At 48.1% G+C, this 18929-nt stretch overlaps 1 protein-coding gene and 2 long non-coding RNA genes across 6 annotated transcripts in view; 2 read left to right on the forward strand and 1 right to left on the reverse strand.

The window, feature by feature from the left end:
* Nucleotides 1-12725: 12725 nt before the first annotated feature.
* Nucleotides 12726-18929, forward strand: part of LDLRAP1 (low density lipoprotein receptor adaptor protein 1) — a 41332-nt gene continuing 35128 nt past the window's right edge. The window contains exon 1 of one of the 3 annotated variants that reach the window (XM_034754021.1): nucleotides 12726-12944. In XM_034754021.1, coding sequence (XP_034609912.1) covers nucleotides 12860-12944 — 85 coding nt within the window. In that variant the 5' untranslated portion in view covers nucleotides 12726-12859. Of the gene's footprint in view, nucleotides 12945-13326; nucleotides 13467-18929 lie in introns of those variants that run through there. The other 2 variants (XM_034754020.1, XM_034754022.1) reach the window with 2 other exon arrangements.
* LOC117868228 lies at nucleotides 13473-15334 on the forward strand. Its single transcript, XR_004643587.1, has 2 exons — nucleotides 13473-13629; nucleotides 14647-15334. It is a non-coding gene; the product is annotated as an uncharacterized LOC117868228 (long non-coding RNA).
* The window catches only part of LOC117868227, a 7865-nt gene continuing 5446 nt past the window's right edge, over nucleotides 16511-18929 (reverse strand). The window contains exons 3-4 of one of the 2 annotated variants that reach the window (XR_004643585.1): nucleotides 17794-18228; nucleotides 16511-17138 (exon numbers count right to left, since the gene is read on the reverse strand). This is a non-coding gene — a long non-coding RNA (uncharacterized LOC117868227). Of the gene's footprint in view, nucleotides 17139-17672; nucleotides 18229-18929 lie in introns of both variants that reach the window. The other variant, XR_004643586.1, reaches the window with a different exon arrangement.

An 18929-nucleotide genomic window follows, 5' to 3' on the forward strand; every position in this document is an offset into this window, starting at 1 on the left:
TGCTGTGAAGTTTGCGAACTTCATCTTCCCTCAGAACCCAGCCCGGCCTCTCTTTAGTTGAGGGGGGTGGAATTCGTTCGGTTATAAAGCTTTAATAACAAAATTTGGCGTTGGCTGGCCCCTTTGCAAAGGAAAAAGCGCATCTCCTGGCTGGGAGGAGTGATCCCAGCGCACAAAGAAAACAACAATCTGAATGCAGCGTAAAGAGATTACCAGGATTAAAACGAGATGAAAAGGGATGGTTACAATTATTATTAGCTTCAAAGTCCCGGCAACTAGAGCAGCAAGTCACTGCCCATCTGTTCTGTTACGTCCACACAGCCGCCAAGGTTTTGTTCCTGACTGCACGTTGCATTTGATGTGCTGGTACAATCTGAACTTTAAAACAAACAACAACAGCAGCAGTGAAATCTGATATCCTGGCAACGTGGTACTGAATCCAATGAATCAGGCTGTGGTGCTGGTGCAGAAATAGCATCCAAGAAGTATATCAATTTAACACATGACAGGACAGAGACAGTTTTGCTGGGCAGACAAAAAAAGGAGAGAGTTTGCTTAAGGAAGCAATGAAAAATGGTTATAATTAAGAACGTATTGAATTGGGCTCGGCGCTATTATTAGAATGAGCAGCCGGGGCTTTTTAGACGATTGGAATGAACTCCATCAGCATTTGCGCTATAAATTCCGTTTTCCAGAGGGTCCCTAACTTGGCAATGAAATTTTGCTGTGGACTGACTTGTGGTAAAGGATGTAAGATTAGCGGGAAATCGGGTCTGCTTTGGGTCTTGATTTCAGTAAATCAGAAGAGGATAAAAACTTTTTTTTTTTTTTAAATAAAGGTTTGATTCTGCAAACCCTTCCATGAGAAATCCTTACCCACGCAAGCCGTGGATGAAACCAGTTGGACTATTTGCTTGTGTGAGTAAGGGCTGTAGGAAAAGGCTCTGCATTTGTCTGTTGTTGTTGTTGTTTTTCACCTAGAACATGAATTAATTATTTGCTTTTTTCTCATGTATTTAATTATTACTTAACATATAATCAAATTGTATTAATATTACAATAAAACCTAGAGGCCTCTACCAAGAGTCGGGGCGGGGGGAGGGTAGAGGGGTCTACTCAGTTAGGTACATAGGTACATTGCAAGACCAGTTCCTGCCCCCGAAGAGCCTGTACTCTAAACAGATAAGATCGGGCGGGCTGGAACAATTTTTACAGTGGGGGTGCTGAGAGCCATTGAACCAAACTGTATGTGATGGAATCCACTTCAAGCCAGGGGGTGCGGCAGCCCCCACCAGCACCCCTATTTCCAGCACCTGTGGATAAGACAGACAAATAGTGGGAGAAAAGCAGAGGCACAAACAGGTGAAGAGGCCCCAGGTCATCCAGGAGGCTATTGGCAGAGCCATGAATAGCATCTAGGTCTCGTGAGCCCCAGGCCTGTTCTCTATCCACTGGACCACACCATCTCTCACTGGATGGGGGCTGATTCAGCAAGGTGCTGAGTACCTGTCCCTCCTTTGAAGCCAGTGGGCTGTCATCACCTTGCAGGACTGATCCCTCAAAAACAAAGGGCCACTGCCCTTCCACTGCCATAAATTGGCGCAGCACCATGGACCATTTCAGGGAGCTGCACCAGATAAGCATCCGCCCCATCGAGCCACATTCTGCAGTCCTTAAACAAATAAAGCTCTCATTGGCTGAGGCCCAGATCCTGAAAGGTATTTAGATTGATTTCAATGGGACTTAGGGACCTAATTACTTTGGAGGATTTGGACCATAGTCCAAAGCTCCTGTTGCTTAAGGACTCCAGAACTTGGCCCAAAGCTCAGACAGAAATGTGAACATTGTACTTTTTGTTTGACATAGAAATACACAGAGCCAATCAGTATCCCATGCAAATGTAAGCTGCAGACCAACCAGGAAATGAGGGGGAAAGCATTCCTATAGGAGGGTCAGGAGCATTGAGGGATATGTTAGATTTGACGAGGGGATGGGGTAATCTTGTCCCATGGTGGCTATTTTCTGTGAAACACAAGAACAAAATTAAAACAGGAAAATGCACTGCATTTTATGCAGCATCCTTTCCATCTTCCTGCTTTAAGGCCGTGATCCATTGAAGACTTTCATTGGGCATTGGATGGAACCCTTAAAAGAGCAGGTTCTTAACACACTATTACAAGATGCTGGAAAGAGAATCCGAGTTTTAATCATGGTCGGGGAGCCCTCTTTGAAAAGGTCCGTGAAAAAGCCCTCTTCTCAGTGAGGCAGTGTAGTCTAGTGGTTAGAGAAGCAAGTGCTTGTAGGTAAAGCCAGTTGGAAAATGAAATTTTCCACTTGTGGGAAATTGTGATATTTTGAAATTTGTTTTTGTTCCAGATCAGGACAAAAAGTCAAAAATATAAAATATTTCAGTTTGGAAACACTGAATGAACCTTAGTGAAATGAATGTTGAAACACTATACTATGATATAAACAATTAAACAAAATAAATAAATAATATAATATAGAAGTCCAAACCAAATGGAGTAGCTGGAACAAAATGAAACGATAAAGTCAGAACCAAATACTCCATTTTGATTTTAAATCATTTTGGAACTTTTCCTTCAAAAATTTTGTCGCAAATCAACACATTCCCACAAAACATTTCAGTTTAGAGAAAACAGCATTTTCGGATGGAAAAATTTTGGCAACAATTTTTTTCACCAGCTCTACTTGTGAGTCACTGAAGTCTCCTGGATTCATTCCCTGACTCACACTTTGACCATGAGGCATCAGTCTATCGTGGTTTGTACAGGGCTTTGAGATTCTCAGACAACAACCATTACAGGAGTGCATAGGATTGTAGTAAAATGAGTTCTCTCACCAATTCTTCACGCAGCATTGAACATGTGTGTGCTGGGTATTTACTCTAACAGTTGATATGAGATGGTTGATGCTTTTTTATCTTTGCTATATGATATAAATCTGGGCCCCGATTCTGAATTCAATTACCCTGGTGTTAATCTGTAGTACAGTCTGCCTTTAGTAACGCTCATCCTGTTTTACACTGGTGTACTTTAGATCACCATCTGGCTCTTTGAGAGCTGAAATAAAATAAAATATAAAATTAACCTATAAAAGTCAAACCTCAAAGAAGGCCCAATCCTGCTGTCTTTACTCAGGCAAAACTTCCACTGAGATCAATGGCAGATGAACCTCTCTGCTACATCAGTGCAACATCCCAGGAGAATCTGAGCCCTGAGAGTTTTGACCTCAACCCAGTGAGGTTAATGGAAGAGTTTCACCAGTGATTAATTTGTCCCATTGTCTCCATGCTTTAGAACAGCAGGCTGCACTACAACTGGTGTGGAGCACTTCTTGCCGACTCTGTCTGCTAGCATCCCCAGAGCAGCAGAATCCATCACAGCACACAGCAACTGCCCTGAAGAGTGAAAGGGGAATGGCAGAAGACATGCTTGCTGAAGAGTAGTTCTAGGCTATGGGGTCTGTGACCGGCACACACTCTGGAGAGCTGAGCCGGCCAGGGGGGCCATGTGGTAAGCCATTGCTGAAATTGACACAGCACTGCAGTAGTTTCCTGAGTTGCATGTGGGGACGAAGTCGACACTTTGCATTTTTGGAAGTAAGTGCTCTGCCTGTTTGATACCAGCTAAGATTTTTCCGGCACGTGTCAACATTTGCAGCTGTCAGCTGGGATGCTGGAAATGTGAACAGCAACGTGTATTTTTATGTATAGCAATCATTAAAAACAACTCTGGAAGTCTTCTAGAGACTGTGTGCACACGTGTGGACGGATGGGGATGCGTGTGTGTCGTGAGTGTGTCATTGTGTTGGTGGATGTTGAGTGTTGCTCAGTGTTTAGGGAGATGGGGCCCTCACTATGTATTTGTGCTTAGTGGCTGTGAGATAGCACACGTGTGCTGAATGTTTGTGTGGGTATGTTTCTGTGTCAGTGTGGGGAATATGGGTATAGCTGTTTCAAATGTTGCTCAGTGCATGTGCATCTGGTGAATGTGTCTAGGGGGAAGGGAGGAATGTGTGTGGTGTTGTGGCAATAGGAGTGTGAGTTTGTGAAGGCACACCCCTACCCCTGGGAAACAGTGCATGGCATTTATCTTCCTTTATCTATGCTCCCCCCAGAACCCATGACACTTTGGTGGCTTGGCCAGATTCCACCTAGAGCACAGTAATTGCATTGGACCCAATCCTGCAGCCCTCTACTCGGGCAAACGCTTATTTTCTTCAGTGGGAATTTTGCTCGAGTTCCATTCCATTTCTACAACTGCTGCTGCTGCAGTGTCTCCGGCCGATGGAAAACAAGAGGGCCCAGACCACAGGAGGCAATTCCATTGTAAATTGTACTGTGCGGGAGCAGCTGCGATCGAGCAGCCAGAGGGCAGGGTTGGGAGACTGGGAGACGGGAGAGCTGATTTATACATGCTTGCTGGGTGACCGTGGGCGTGTCACACCGCCTTTCTATGTCTCCGTTTCCCCCTCTGTAAAATTGGGATATTGATACGGACCTTTTGTGGGGCCCCTTGAGAGGTATAGATCCAGAAAAGCAGATTATTATTATGAGAGTCATTAGGGATGCGGAATGGTTTTGTTTTCTTAGTAACCTTGCTGGTGCCGAGTATTTGCATTTGGGTTATGGCAGCGGTTCTCAAACTTTTGTCCTGGTGACCCCTTTTACATAGCAAGCCTCTGAGTGCAACCCCCCTTATAAATTAAAAACACTTTTAAATATATTTAACACCATTATAAATGCTGGAGGCAAAGCGGGGTTTGGGGTGGAGGCTGACAGCTCGCGACCCCCCCCATGTAATAACCTCGCAACCCCCTGAAGGGTCCTGACCCCCAGTTTGAGAACCCCTGGGTTAGGGGGATGTCAGTGGCTATGGCAAACCCCCACTTCTCTCTGCTGCAGATTTAAAATAGGGAAAGAGAAGTGAGTGTGAAGGGGAGCAAACCACAAACACTCCTGGTTCAAACAAGCTTCTCTTCCAGTTTCTTCTCTTCCCCTAGATGACAATGACATTGATTTGGGTTTTCTATCCTTCACCCATTGCTGTTCCCCACCGAGCCTGGAGTTTTAATCTCTCTCACTTGCCTTTCCCTTTGTTTTCATTTTAACAGTGACAAATGGGAACATGGTTCAAAGGTAAGGCTGGCAAGAGAGCTTCTATGCGAGCTCTGGACCCGGGGGAGGTTGTTTTCTTAATGCGATTTGCCTTGTGTACAGTGATTTGGCTGCCAGGGAAGGGCTGGGTGCCATTTTGTAATGGTTTCAGAAGTAAAAGCACCCCCCAAACTGGGATAGCAGGTTTTTAAACTGTGGAACTCAGGCCCTGGTCCTCTCTAACAAGGCGTCGAACTTTCGATGATTTCAGTGGCAATTAGGTACCTTAATACCTTTGAGGAGGGATGTCATGGGGCCAGAAACTGAGCAGTATTCAAACCAGGGCTGGGCATTTTTAAGGATAACAAGAATAACTAGAGCTAGAACAGTTAATGCTGACTAGGGTGACCAGATGAGGGAAAGAAAAAATTGGGACACATGGGGGGGAGGGGGGGGGGAAGCCGAGTCAGTCACTGCCGGCGGATATCGGGACAATTTGCCTCCTGACCGAAGATCGGTCGGGATGTGGGACACACCCCAAAATATCGGGATGTCTGGTCACCCTAATGCTGAGACAAATTGTGGAAGGGATATTAGACCTTATGCTTTAAGCCAATTTCTAATGACTAGAGATTAGGAGATTTCCTGCACCCGGGAGCTGGCCACTGTCAGAGACAGGCTGCTGGAGAGGATGGACCACAGTTCTGATCCAATCTGGCGATCCCCATGTTCCTAGCATGGACAGCACCAGGGTAAGCCTCCTGGTACTGTCTCTCCAACCTTCCTCAACCCTGACCCGCAGGGACTGCTCTGGGAGCAAGATGCTGCCTTGTGTCCATTAATCTGCTGTGCCTAAGAGGCCGGCAGATCTTGATTAGAATGAACTTGCTGCTAGTCAAGGCCAGAGGGCTTCCTTCTCAGCTGGGGATCAGCAGTCTTGTTTATTTTGTCTGTGACCCCAGGCTAGAACAATCATGCCATGTGTGAAGGTAACTTGTGAGCGTGGTTCTGCTAGGGCAGAAAAAGAATGATCAGGCCACAGTAGTGATGGGAAACTACGGCGGAAACTTGCGACCATTTGCAGCTAGCACATTAGCGAGCCCGGCATAGCTCTGCCCCTCCTGGGATCACGCTCTGAGCCAGGGCCGGCTCCAGGCACCAGTTTACTAAGCAGGTACTTGGGGCAGCCACTTCGGAGAGGGGCGGCACGTCCAGCTGTTCGGCGGCAATTCGGCGGACGGTCCCTCACTCCTGCTCGGAGCGAAGGACCTCCCGCCGAATTGCCGCCGCAAATCGCGATCGCGGCTTTTTTTGTTGTTGTTGTTTGGCTGCTTGGGGCAGCCAAAACCCTGGAGCCGGCCCTGCTCTGAGCACGTGCTGCTGAAAACAGATTCACGCATCCTCTGGGTCTGTAAAATAAATATGGCCTGATTCTCTCCGGCCTTGCCCAGGTGCAGTCACGTACTCCAGCGCCAAGTAGGAACACAGCGCTACCAAAGCAGAATGCTAGCAGGTTGCACTGGTGACAAGCTGCAAAGCAACAGAAAATCCGGCCCTTATTGGTGAGGCGCGAAGCATATGTCTCGCAAGGCATGTGGCGATTGCTTCTGAGTTTGAAATAGCTCCAGGTCAGGGGGACAGTCACTTCAGGAGAAGACTAGAAACCTTAGGGGTGGGAAACACTTAAGGCTAGAAACACAGTCAAGCACCTGTATCCTAAGCAGCATCTTAGCCCTAAATTATGGGAATGACACCTAAATTATGTGAGAGACGCCCTGTGGGATAGTGGTACAACATTCTCCTTTAAACCTTGACTCCCACCCCTCACCTCATACAGGAAATTCAGTACCATAGCATAGCTCAAAGCAGGACCAATCCCCAGATAGATTTTTGCCCCACATCCCTAAATGGCCCCCTAAAGGATTGAACTCACCACGCTGAGTTTAGCGGACCAATGCTCAAACCACTGAGCTATCCCTCCCCCAGCTGAGAAAGCCAACAAGATGAAAAACTTCATGCCCGCTGTAGTCATGGGGTTTGTGTAACATTCACCTACCTCATGTGGGGGAGGGATAACTCAGTGGTTTGAGCATTGGCCTGCTAAACCCAGGGTTGTGAGTTCACTCCTTGAGGGGGCTACTTAGGCACCTGGGGCTAAATCAGCCCTTGGTCCTGCTAGCGAAGGCAGGAGGCTGGACTCAATGACCTTTCAGGGGCCCTTCCAGCTCTATGAGATAAGTATATTTCCATATATGTATCAGAAATGGGCAGTGAGCCACTAACTCTTTTCACGCCAGTCACCGCAGGGTCATCAGCTCTTGGTCATTGCTGGGGTGGGCCTGGAGCCATGTTTTATTCTCCCTACAGCCCAGAGATTTTTACGCTGCCCAAATTTTAACCCTTCAATCTGATGCAGATTTTTGTATTGATGGGGCCCAATCCAAGTGCCATTGACCTGAAAGGGGGATGCCCGTGCACAGTTTGGCCAGTGTTGGTACAATCAGTGACTTGCAGAAAGCATTTCGTGTGGACAAAAGCATAATCCACGTGGCAGTCGAGTGCAACAGGAATGTAAAATAGTTGCCATTAACAGAAGGCCTCAGTAAAAGCCCTGTGGGGTCAGGTTTCATTTACTTGTACCATACTTTAATACTATTTATTTCCGTAAAGCCATCTCTCTGAGAATCAAATTTCATTGCATTTTAAAAACACACACACTTTCATTAATTAAGCCTCGCAGCACTCCCATATGGTGAGAATTATACCTGTGTAACAGAAGGGTAAACTGAGGCACAGAGCTGTTAGGAAATAGTCTACAGCCCCATAGTAAGTCAGTGTCAGGAATCCCCATCCTGAGGTTCTCAAGCTGGATGTTGTGAACAGGTGACAGGGGGGCGTGACCACCTGACCCTTCCCAGCTAGATGGAGAGGGGGAGGGAGAGGGTCCCAGACTGAAAAAGGTTGACTGATCTAGACAGTAGATCACGCTTTCTCTGGCAATGCACTCTTTTGTCTTTAAAAAGCAACAGAGGGTCCTGTATCAGGGGGTAGCCGTGTTAGTCTGTATCTACAAAAACAACAAGAAGTCTGGTGGCACCTTAAAGACTAACAGATTTATTTGGGCATAAGCTTTCGTGAGTAAAAACCTCACTTCTTCGGATGCATAGAGTGAAAGTTACAGATGCAGGCACCTTTGAGACTAACAGAAGTATTGGGAGCATAAGCTTTCGTGGGTAAGAACCTCACTTCTTCAGATGCAAGACATCTTTTGTCTTTGGCTCTTAAGTAAGTGGAAAGACCCACACACCCAGTAGCTGTGATAGAGTTTGGTTAGTTCACTGTCTGCCTTGATTGTGGCTGTCTTACAACTGAGAGGGTGTTTTGGTTTTTGGTTTTAAGTATTATTTAAAACTGGAGCAAATCTGGGCCTGCCTTAGAATTTCATGGCCATCACTATGGTGCACACCCTGGGAAATCAAAACTTCTCGCAAAAAGCAGGGATGAACTCAGAGTCTCATACTGCAAAACAGCCGGCTGCTACCTCAGCTAAAGGAGAAACTTGCCTAGCTAGTAGCAGTATAAGGCCTGAGCACATTTGAGCAGTCCTGATTCCATCCAGTGGAGGGCAGTGGTGCATTTAGTCACACCACCAGTTCTGTTTTATTCCACCCCAATCCATCGCTGATGAAACCAATACGACTAAAGTAAAAATCATGGCGAGAACTGTTTCCTTGTAACCAATTCCGTCTAGTGAATCCGAATGGAAGAGGGTTTATCTAGCACCAAGAGCAAGGAAATGGGAATCAGGTGGTCTAGTCCTGGCTCTCCCAGTGACTCACTCAGTGATCTGAGCGTTAGCTTAGCTGCTCTGTGCCACAGTTCGTCCAGCAGTGAAATAGGTTTAGTTACAACACCCCACGGGGACGAGCTGCGCTAAATTCATTAAGGTTTGGAAAGCACTGGGAAATCCTCCTATGAAAAGTGCTATATAAGTGCAAAGCATTATTCTGAATATTAGTGCATATAAATCTGTCACTAGCGGTGTAATTTGTGAAGCTCTGAATTGCCCAGAGAGAACACAAAACAAATTGGCTTACAAGTGAGGGTTGTGCTGTCTGCACAACTAACAAGGTAGGTGGCTTCTGGCCAAGCTGACTTTCCTAGGCAGTGGAATGCAGAAAGGAGACCATACGGGCCTCTTCTGTGGATTGTGAGACAGCTGTGGAAGGACCTCTACCACTGATTGTATTACCCTGGAAATGAGATGTGTCTACACTGCCACTTAATCACTGGAGCTAACACCAATAGGGACTTACCTTGACTTGTAATCAGGGTAACTTGCAACAATGCGTGGCCAATGAAACATTGATTGCAGCAAATGTGTATTTGCAAGTGTATTTCCCCCAATAGAAGGACACATCTACCTGTGGCTCTCTGTATTATATTATTATATTATTATTATTATTATTAATTATTTGTATTATCGTAGCACTTAGGAGCCCCCGTCCTAGAATTAGACAGACCGCGACCCAAAGAGTTTGCAATCTAAGTATAAGACATGAGACACCAGATGGATAGAGACAGACTAACAGGGTAGTAGAGGGGAACAGTGAGACAATATTGGTCAGCATGACAGGCAGTGGTCTCAGCACACAAGCAGCCTCGCCATTGTCAAGTATTTTGTAGGCCTCCTGGCAAAGAAGAGTTTTGAGAAGGGATTTGAAGGAGGAGAAGGAGTTAGTTTTGCAGATGTTTTCAAGGGAGCTTTCTCCAAACAAGAGGGGCAGGATGGGAGAAAGCATGAAGGGGCTTGTTAGAAAATTTAACAACTGGGCCCTGGAGGCTGGCGTCATGGGCTGGCTGGAGGCAGGAATCGACCTTTTGAGAGACGACGGCTAGGGTGGGGATAGCGTGAAGGGCCTTGAAAGTGAAGACAAGTTGAACAGAGGCCCCTTGAGTTTTGGGTGTGCTAATAGATGGCGCAGCTAAGGGCTGAGATTTAAAGCTTGCTAGATTACAAGGCTATTTTAAACATAAATTATTCCTTTGCAGAGACTGGCTTGGAAGTGCCGCATGGCCGTGCAGGAGACCTTGATTTGATTACTAGCCTCTCTCACTCCGGCTGCCGTCATGCTGTCACTGTCTCTCCTTCTCAAGCTGCTGCGACACTTGGAGAAATATGTTCTGCTACTCCCACACAGCCCTACCGTCGGAGACGGCGTTTTCAGCACCGTCAGGGAAAAACATTGACACTGACGCTGGCCGTTCACTGGGAAAAAATCAGCAGTGGAGGACACATTGCAGCTGGAGTTTGTGCTCAAAACATCAGCATCCAAAAAAAACAGCCCTGTGCAACCAGAGCATCAACACCCCAGTGTCTGAGAATGTAGGCCGGGCACACTGAAGGGAGCTAAAAAAGTCAGCAACACGTACGAGTTGTTGGCAGGGGACGGATGGCCGAGCAGGGAATACTGCACGTGCGAGGGTGCTGCACGCAAGACAGGAGCATGCCCTGTTTTGACGAGTGGCTTGTTTGTGCAATTGCTACAGGGGAAGCGGTGGGAAGGAAGCTGTGCGAAGGTGCTGAAGCTGCTGCCTGAGGTAAACATTGTGATACACTTAGCTGACGATGGTGCAAAACACAGAAAACTGTAGACCAGAGAAGAGGAAAAATAGAACACGGCTGCATCAAAAGCCTGCCATGTGGAGTTATCAGCCTAGTTTGTTACAGAATTTTAAAGAGTATCTGGATTGGCCATTCAGCGGTTGGCAAGGATGAAACACTCCAGCACAATGCGCTCTATAATTTGGGGACCGGGCTCAGCCAACATCTCTCAGCCACAGGGCTTCGATTCAGCAAAGCATTTATGTGTGTGCTTAAACCCCTTGGCTTCAATGCCGCTTTAAACATGTGCTTAAAGGCAAATATGGTTGTGTGCTTTGCTGAACAGGGATGGATTTAAGCACATGCTTAAGGGTTTTGCTGAAGCGGGGCCTACAGCTTGATAGGGACCTTTAAACTGACTTCATTATACACTTACAACATGCCTATGCTGTTATTTACCAGCTACATTAGACAACCAGCTGTATCTTTTGGTAGCAGTTAATTTAAATCTCCTGTTTCAAATTCAGACCACAGCTGTTGCTCTTAAAGGGATACTGTCAGGTTAAAAATCAGACAGTGTATTTTGGGGGAAAATATTACTAATAGGTTAGATAGTCTTTCAGTTTTAACAATCTTTAATCTAATTTACTTTTCATTATTCGTGCAGCTTATCCCTTTCTTGCATTTCACTCAGTTTGGACAATGGAAATAGCTTAGTCAATTCTACATTTATTTCTAAATCACTTTCGCTTTCTGTACCAGAGCAATGCTGCAAGGTCTGGATTGCCAACACCAGATGGGAATGTTTAAATTCAATCAAAAAGCTGTTTTCAGTTACATTAAAATATATCTATTAATAGGGAGTTCTGTAAAACCTGTAAAAAAATTATTTGACAAAATCTACATTTTGGGCCTAACCTGCCCACTGCCGATAATATCCCTTTAATCTCAACAAGCCCTCTAGGCCCTAAACCTACCAACACTTAGGCACAGACGTTTAAAGCATCCTTGTAGCCAGCTGAAATCAAGTAAGCTACACATGCACGGAGTTCCACATGTATAGCCCTTTATTAAATGTGATACTAAAATATTGCATGGAATTTGCTTGTACTACATTTGAGGCTTTAAGGAAACAAAACAAAAAATTGTTCTTCCCATGCCTTTTGAACGCATTAAAGTCTTTTGATAGTTGTTCTCGGTGCTTAGTTCCATGGTCTGTACATTATACAATGCAGTAATCACATGGTGTAGATGATTTTCAATTCAAAATCCAAATACAGGCTGGACTTATCAGAATGGCGAATCAAACTTATATGAAAGAGGGTCACCATTCCCATAAAATAGGATGGAACGTTTAACTGTGAAAAGACCACTGATTTGATAATATGGCTTTTGGGGGGCAAAATCATGCCAGAGTTGCCAAGGCATTATTGTATGTGGGCGGGGATAGATGAGCTGACTGATTTAAGCAGGGGTGCTCCTTCACTATAATACAGGGAGGCTCCCAGGATTTGAGGCATGGCTGCCACGTGATCAAATGACATGGGCAATTAAAGCCCCTTGTTGGGGGAACATGAAGCCATTGTGTCCAGTCCTGATGACACATTTTATGCAACACAGGGACATGACCGCTCAGTGGTTTGAGCACTGGCCTGCTAAACCCAGGGTTGCGAGGTCGATCCTTGAGGGGGCCATTTAGAGATCTGGGGTAAAAATCTGTCTGGGGATTGGTCCTGCTTTGAGCAGGGGTTGGACTAGATACCTCCTGAGATCCCTTCCAACCCTGATAGTCTACGATTCTCTACCCCATGGGGGGAACCCCAGTGGGGCCCAGGCCTGACATGACACTCCTGGGCCAGTGACCCCCTGGCCGCTCCGGGCAGCGGCTTTGCCACCTGGCCGGGATCCAGCCCCAGCCGAGCGGGGCGGGGAGGTGCCGGGCCCGGGGAGGGAGCAGCCGCGCGTCACCAGCCGCACCCCCCGGGCGGATTTACAGCGAGATCCTCCCACTTCCCCCACGCGATCATCCCTCGACCGCCCGGGCCGGGAGGCGGCTCCGGCCAGCCCGCAGCACCAGCCGCCGCCGCGCCGCGCCGCGCCGGGAAAAGTTTGTTTGCAGGAGTTTGGGGCGCGCCATGGAGGCGCTGCGGTCAGCGGGCCGGGCCATCATCCGGAGCCCCAGCGCCGCCAAGCAGTCCTGGGGCAGCGGCAAGCACAAGAGTGAGTCCCCGGGGTACTTAGCCCTGGGCCGGGGGGGGGCTGGTCGGTCCCTCCCCAAGCCTGGGGCAGTGCCCGGCTGTGCGCGCTGCTGGGCCGGACCCTGGCACGGGGCAGCTGCTGCGCCCTTGGCCCCCGGGAACAGGGGTTGCTTCTCCCCGAGTGACCTGCTTTGCTTTGGGAGCGTGCCCGGCTGGCAGCCCCGGGAGCCTCTTCCTGTTGTTGGCCTGCCTAGAGCAGGCGGGGGTGGGGGCCCTGGGCGTGGGGGGGGGGGGTTGGGACTGGCTTCCCAAGGCTTGTTCCCTCCTCAGCTGAGCAGAGAGGGGCCAGCCCAGAGCAGTCCCGAAAACCCCACTACGCCCCAGTCTGGATGTGTGGTTCTGCGCTCCGTCCCTGCCCTCTGGGGCGGCAGGTTGGGGCCTGGCTTGTGCTGCCTTCTGGTTTGGACAGTCCCGAGCCCCGTCTGCAAAGGGAAGAGCAGTGAAAATGTTCTTGGCCCGCAGCTGAATGAGCAAGTGGGATGAGGTAAAGCGGGGTTAATAGTTACTTAAGGTCTCCGCAGAGCGAATGAGGCCACTGCGTGTGTTGCTTCTAGTGACTGACGATGAGATGGTGGCTACCGAAGGAATTCCTCTTCCTGGCACCTGGAGTTATAGCGCCATATTTTAGGAATTGCTGCACTGTCTAGGTGAGGTTATGGGCCTGCCTGGATGTCTTGAGCCAATTGAGTGAGTCACCATCTGCTTACCTGCAAACTCCGCAGCTGTCAGACTGTTCCTTCCAGGGATCGCTGACTTGACTTCCTTTAGGAAGGAATGGATGTTTCTCAGCCCCCTAAATGAGCCCTTCTCTACCCCAAATCTCGCCTTTTGCAGACAAACCACCCTACTTCTCCTTTGGCTTGACAGCTTTGGGATTGTTGACCTGGACTGTGGAATGTCCAGGTTTTCTTTCCTTTTATGCAAAAGGAAACTGTAAGCAAACAAAAGTTGCTGCATTCCCAGGAGAAGAATGGAGTGTAATGAGACCACACAACAGTCTGCCTGCTGAGCAATTTACACATCTTAATGTGGTGTGTGAGCAGTGGTACATAGTAGACATGCATTAGTCTGTTGGCCGCATGTGTTCTCTCTAAGCCTGCCCTCGATCTTGATAGATGTTAGCCCTACACTCCTCTTAGTCAGTCTGGATTCTTCTCCTTTCTGTCCCATCACTCAAAGGGGGCTGGGTTCATGGAAAGGGTTAAAGCTTTGCAGTAGGATTTTTTGCTTTGGTTTAGCTGTTGCTTTATTCAGAGTCAAATCAGTGGTTAATTTGTAACTTTGGTTTTTTCAGCTGGCTTAAAAATATGCTACACCCAGGATACCAGTTTGAAAAATCAAGCACTGCAGTGAGATTTTTTTACACTCTCTCCAGCTTGGTACTAGATTCTTGAGCTTTGGACGGTAGCTGTAACTTGCCTTCATTCAAAGGCTGCTGGGCCCCTGCCATGTACACACACAGCCCTGCTCCCACACAATAATGCAAGGGTTTGAAGTGGACTTTTTTTCCGTTTTCTTCCCCTTCTTACTTGTTTTTAGCAGTGTTATGATACTCCTGCCTGCCTGGCCTCTCAACTTGGTGGGATCTCTGACTCCTCTCCCAGCATCTAAGCCCTGTGTGTTTCTCTCTCTCTCTCTCTCTCCCCCTCCCCCCTCTGTTGCAGCGTGGATGGGAGTATGAGAGATTAATTTCCTGCTATGGGTGGTAGATCCTTCTCCCCATCTCCATTCCTTCAGTGTGTCCAGAACGCTGCTCCCAGGATCGCCTTGAGCTCCTATCCCTTGCATCTTTGCACTGGTTCGTTCCGATCAAGCTTCTTGTCTTCTCCTTCTAAAGCAGGCTGCTCTCTGATCTCCTTTCCTCCCATGGGATGTCCTAGCCTCTCTGCTCCACGCAAGATTCTCTGACTGGTTCTTTTGTCTCCTTCACCCACTCCTAACTCCATGTCCCAAGGCTGGGAAGAGCCACCTACTCAACACTCTCTAAAAGCTGGTCCGGGCCTCCAGGCTGCCCTCTTCCATAAGGCCTAAAGTGCTAGACTGTGACTGCTCCCTTTCTGGTTCTGATTTACCGTGGTGAATATGCACAAACCTGTCCATTGATAGGATCCTGGACTAGCCTGGCATTTTTTCCGTCTCCCTAAAAGCTATGTGAAGAAACTCATGGGAGGAGATAAGTGGGGTTTTCGCTAAGTGCTCTTGCCAGAGGTGCAGTACCAGCAGGTGGGCAGGAAAGCCCAAGAATCCTGCAGCATACCAAAGCATGCTAATCCAGTTTTAAGAATGAAGGATTTTCCTTTGCCAGCTTTCCCTGTGCCAATAAAAAACCCCTAGTGCCTGGAGACTTCACTACATGGTGGCAAGATCAAACTGCTTGATTTTTACTAATCCTCTGAGATTTACTCCAGGTTTTTTGCCTCTTTTAAGGATTAAGAGGCTAGAATCTCTGGATCTGAAATGATCGCACTGCTGCTGGAGTGCTGTCTCCGTCCTCTGTAGGAATCCTAAGCAGTTGTTTAACTCTGCGGTAGGCGCTTTGGCACTGGGCTGAATCTTGGTACAGGGTCTGCAGAGAGTGGCGGGGTGGGATTTTTCTGACACGTACCCAAGCTAGAGGGTTAAAATCGAACCAGATTTTGGTCTTAGACCGAAGCCGTTAAGACAATTTAATAGTCAAGTCTGAAACAAGCTTGTGAATTGCATGAGAATTATTGTGTGCTGAGTAAATATGAATGAAAGGCAGGAGTCGCTGTCAATTGGGGCGAAGACATCTGCTGTGTTAATGTAGCAGTGATTCCGGGTAAATGCGTACTGACCTCTTGCAGAAAGGACTCTCGGTTACGAGCCTATTTGATTGCATTGGACTTACTAAGGTTTCGAGTGTGTGTATATATATGTTATCTAGCTTTAGATTTGCGCCCCGCCCTCAAAATGAACTTAATGATAAAGCTCCTTTGGAATGGGGACTTGTGAAAATGTAATCTTGGAATCCATTTGGAGGCCCCAAAATGGAAAAGGTTTCTGGTCTGAACACATCTATTCCCCACACACCTACCACCACTTCCTTCCTTGCGCTCGCGCTCTCTTTCTCTCTCTCATACACACCTACCACCACTCCCTTCCTTGTTCCATCTCTCACTCTCACACACAGTCTGTGCTCTCACACCTACCACCACGTGCACTCTCTCACACTTTTGCTGGAAGCAGCAAGGACCCTAGTAACTCCAAGCCATCATCCCCAGGGGCACATCCAGTGAACACCAAATGCTCCAGGGAACTGTCACCTTGAAATATTTGCAGATTTCAAGACTGAAGACAAGTTTCTCCTGTTCTGAGAGTGACAAATGCGAACATAAGCAAGCCGTGCTTGAGGGGGAAGTGGGGCGGGAGGGGCAGCAATGTGTGTGCAGACTGTGGCTGGCTTATGAATTGAAAGTGTTTTGTTTGAAGTACCATTGAGCTGTGTGCGCCCATAAGTTGGGGGAGGAACGTCAGAACAAGCCACTCTGCCCGTTTCTCCCCCCCCCCCCCAACCAAAGCATAAACCACCGTGAGCTTTGCAGCCCCTTTCAGGTCTGCCTCTCTCAACGTTGAGCAACTGCATGTGGATGGTGATTCTTGATCTAAATCCATTTGTGAGCCGTGCACCGTAGATCTAACCAAAGGTGTGCTTGGTACTGTATAGGTGACGATCTCTGCCATTCAGTAAAATTGGGGGAGCTCTCGCTGCGCCAGCCGAGGAGGGGTGGGTGAGCTGCTGTGAAGGGCTGGTCATCCAAGCCAGGGGAGCAGCGGGCACTTCCCGGTGTTTTTGCCACAGTGTGGGGAAGCTGGGCTCTTCTTTTTGCCCCAGGAGACCTTGGGAGTCCTAGTGGGAAATCCAGGGGAGGGAACAGTTTTTGATGAAGTTGATAGAGAGCAGTGTCGTGGCTCCTGCCAATGTTCAGAATGATCCTCACTCTGACAGTTGCCCCTTCCTGGGCTACAAACCATCTTCCTCTCAGAGTTCTTCCGCGGAGCTTCTTCCTAACCAAGCACTGCTGTGTGCCTCAAAGTGTCAGTGTTCAGACTTCCCAACGGGGGGCACTGGGTCAAAGTGGGAACTGAGGATCTTCCCCTTGGTCTCTCCTGCCCCCTCAAAACCTTTGCTCTCAGCCTGAATATGCAACACACAGAACAAGATTACTTAGCTGCTTTAATGCCTAGGTAACGTTACTCAGCTACCTAGATGCACAGTGCTTGCCACCTCCACCCCATGCACGCAAGCACAGGGCAGTTTTGGGAGTGGTCTGAGGTCTTTGTTGCACTCGGTGCTGGAAATGAAAAGGCCCCACGTCAGTTTTCATGCCCCCGCTTGTGTAGACAGTGTGGTCAACTCACCATTTTATTATGAGCCTCTTAACCTCTTCTTCCCCCCCCCCCCCCCCCCCCCCCCCACAATCAAATGTTAAGCTCCAGTTCCTGGAGCCCTGTGATGATGTGAACCTTGGCTTTACCTTCTTTTAAAACCGGTTTCTAGCCCTCCTGGTTCAGAAGCTCAAAAAGGTGACACCCCCTCCTCCCCATGCCCCCTTCTGCCCCCGCCAAGACTCAGAACCCAGAAGGCAAACTTAATAATAATAATAATAATAATTAATAAAAAAAAAAAACCTTTCATGACCTGTGTGTTTGGGGTTGGCAACTTACATACCAGGTTTCTGATAGCAGAGGTTGGCTAGTAAACTTGCTGATCTGCTTCAGGTGGCTTTAAAAGAAATAGTCTCCTTTCAAAAGACATGCCTTCCAATGATGACCTCATGGCAGATACTTACCAGTTCACGGTCTCTGTGCTGGGAAGTGCTGTACATATCAATCTGGAGCCCGTCAGTTAGCATTTGCACGTTACGCCCGGGGCAGGAGGGTTGAGTGGAAGAGAGGTGGTGCAGAAGTTGTGGCTTGTTGAAAGCCACAGAGGAAGTCATCACAAGAACAGCAGATCGAACAAGCAAGAGGTGTCTGGCTTGAAACCTGGTGCTCTCTTCTCTAGCTCATTGAGCTCCCCGGGCTGAAAAGCACTGTGGGACCATAACAGGCATGTCTGTCCCTCGGAGCAGAGCTTGAGATGTGTTGCAAGAGTCGTACTGCTACACCGCATAAGCTGCCCCACCCTCGCTTACTTTGGAATCGCAGGGGTGGGAAGCGAAAGAAATCAGTGGCACTGAAACCGTCTCAGATGCTGACAAAATTCAGCCCTTTTTGCATCGTGTCTGTAAACAGATGGTACCAAGTTACACAAAGCATCTGGCTTGTCCTTGGTTCCCCGCTGAACTTTGGGAGCGGGTCATCTGCACAGCCGCAAGGGTGGGGGTGGGGAGCTTTATCATAAACGAAGCCTGGCTAAAAATAGCATTCCCTGGTACAGAGGCTACTGAGACTCAGGCTAGCCAAGCAAAATAGACTTTTCCATGCCCTACAGGCTGGATTGCGTCTGAATGCCAGAACCCCCCTGGTGCTGGGAAACAACTGGGCCTTCCAAGTCCCGGTGACTTAGTCTATTTCCACTGCAGTTCAGCCCCTGCTCTGGTCAATTGCATTCTGCCCATGTGAACCGGACAGAGGCTGCCCAGTCTAGTGGATAAACAGGGTTAGGAGGCAGACTCTGGTGTCCAGTGCCCTGGGGTTGAGCGAACTGGTTGTATGGCTCGCTTGGAACCAGGATTCGGGTTCCCAGAAATCCCAGTCTGGATGAGGTTTCTGTGATTCTCCAGTATCAGAGGGGTAGCCATGTTAGTCTGAATCTGTAAAAAGCAACAGAGGGTCCTGTGGCACCTTTGAGACTAACAGAAGTACTGGGAGCATAAGCTTTCGTGGGTAAGAACCTCACTTCTTCAGATGCAAGTAATGGAAATCTCCAGAGGCAGAGATTTCCATTACTTGCATCTGAAGAAGTGAGGTTCTTACCCACGAA

Source organism: Trachemys scripta, chromosome 20, assembly GCF_013100865.1.
Source record: "Trachemys scripta elegans isolate TJP31775 chromosome 20, CAS_Tse_1.0, whole genome shotgun sequence".
Classification (NCBI taxonomy): domain Eukaryota; kingdom Metazoa; phylum Chordata; order Testudines; family Emydidae; genus Trachemys; species Trachemys scripta.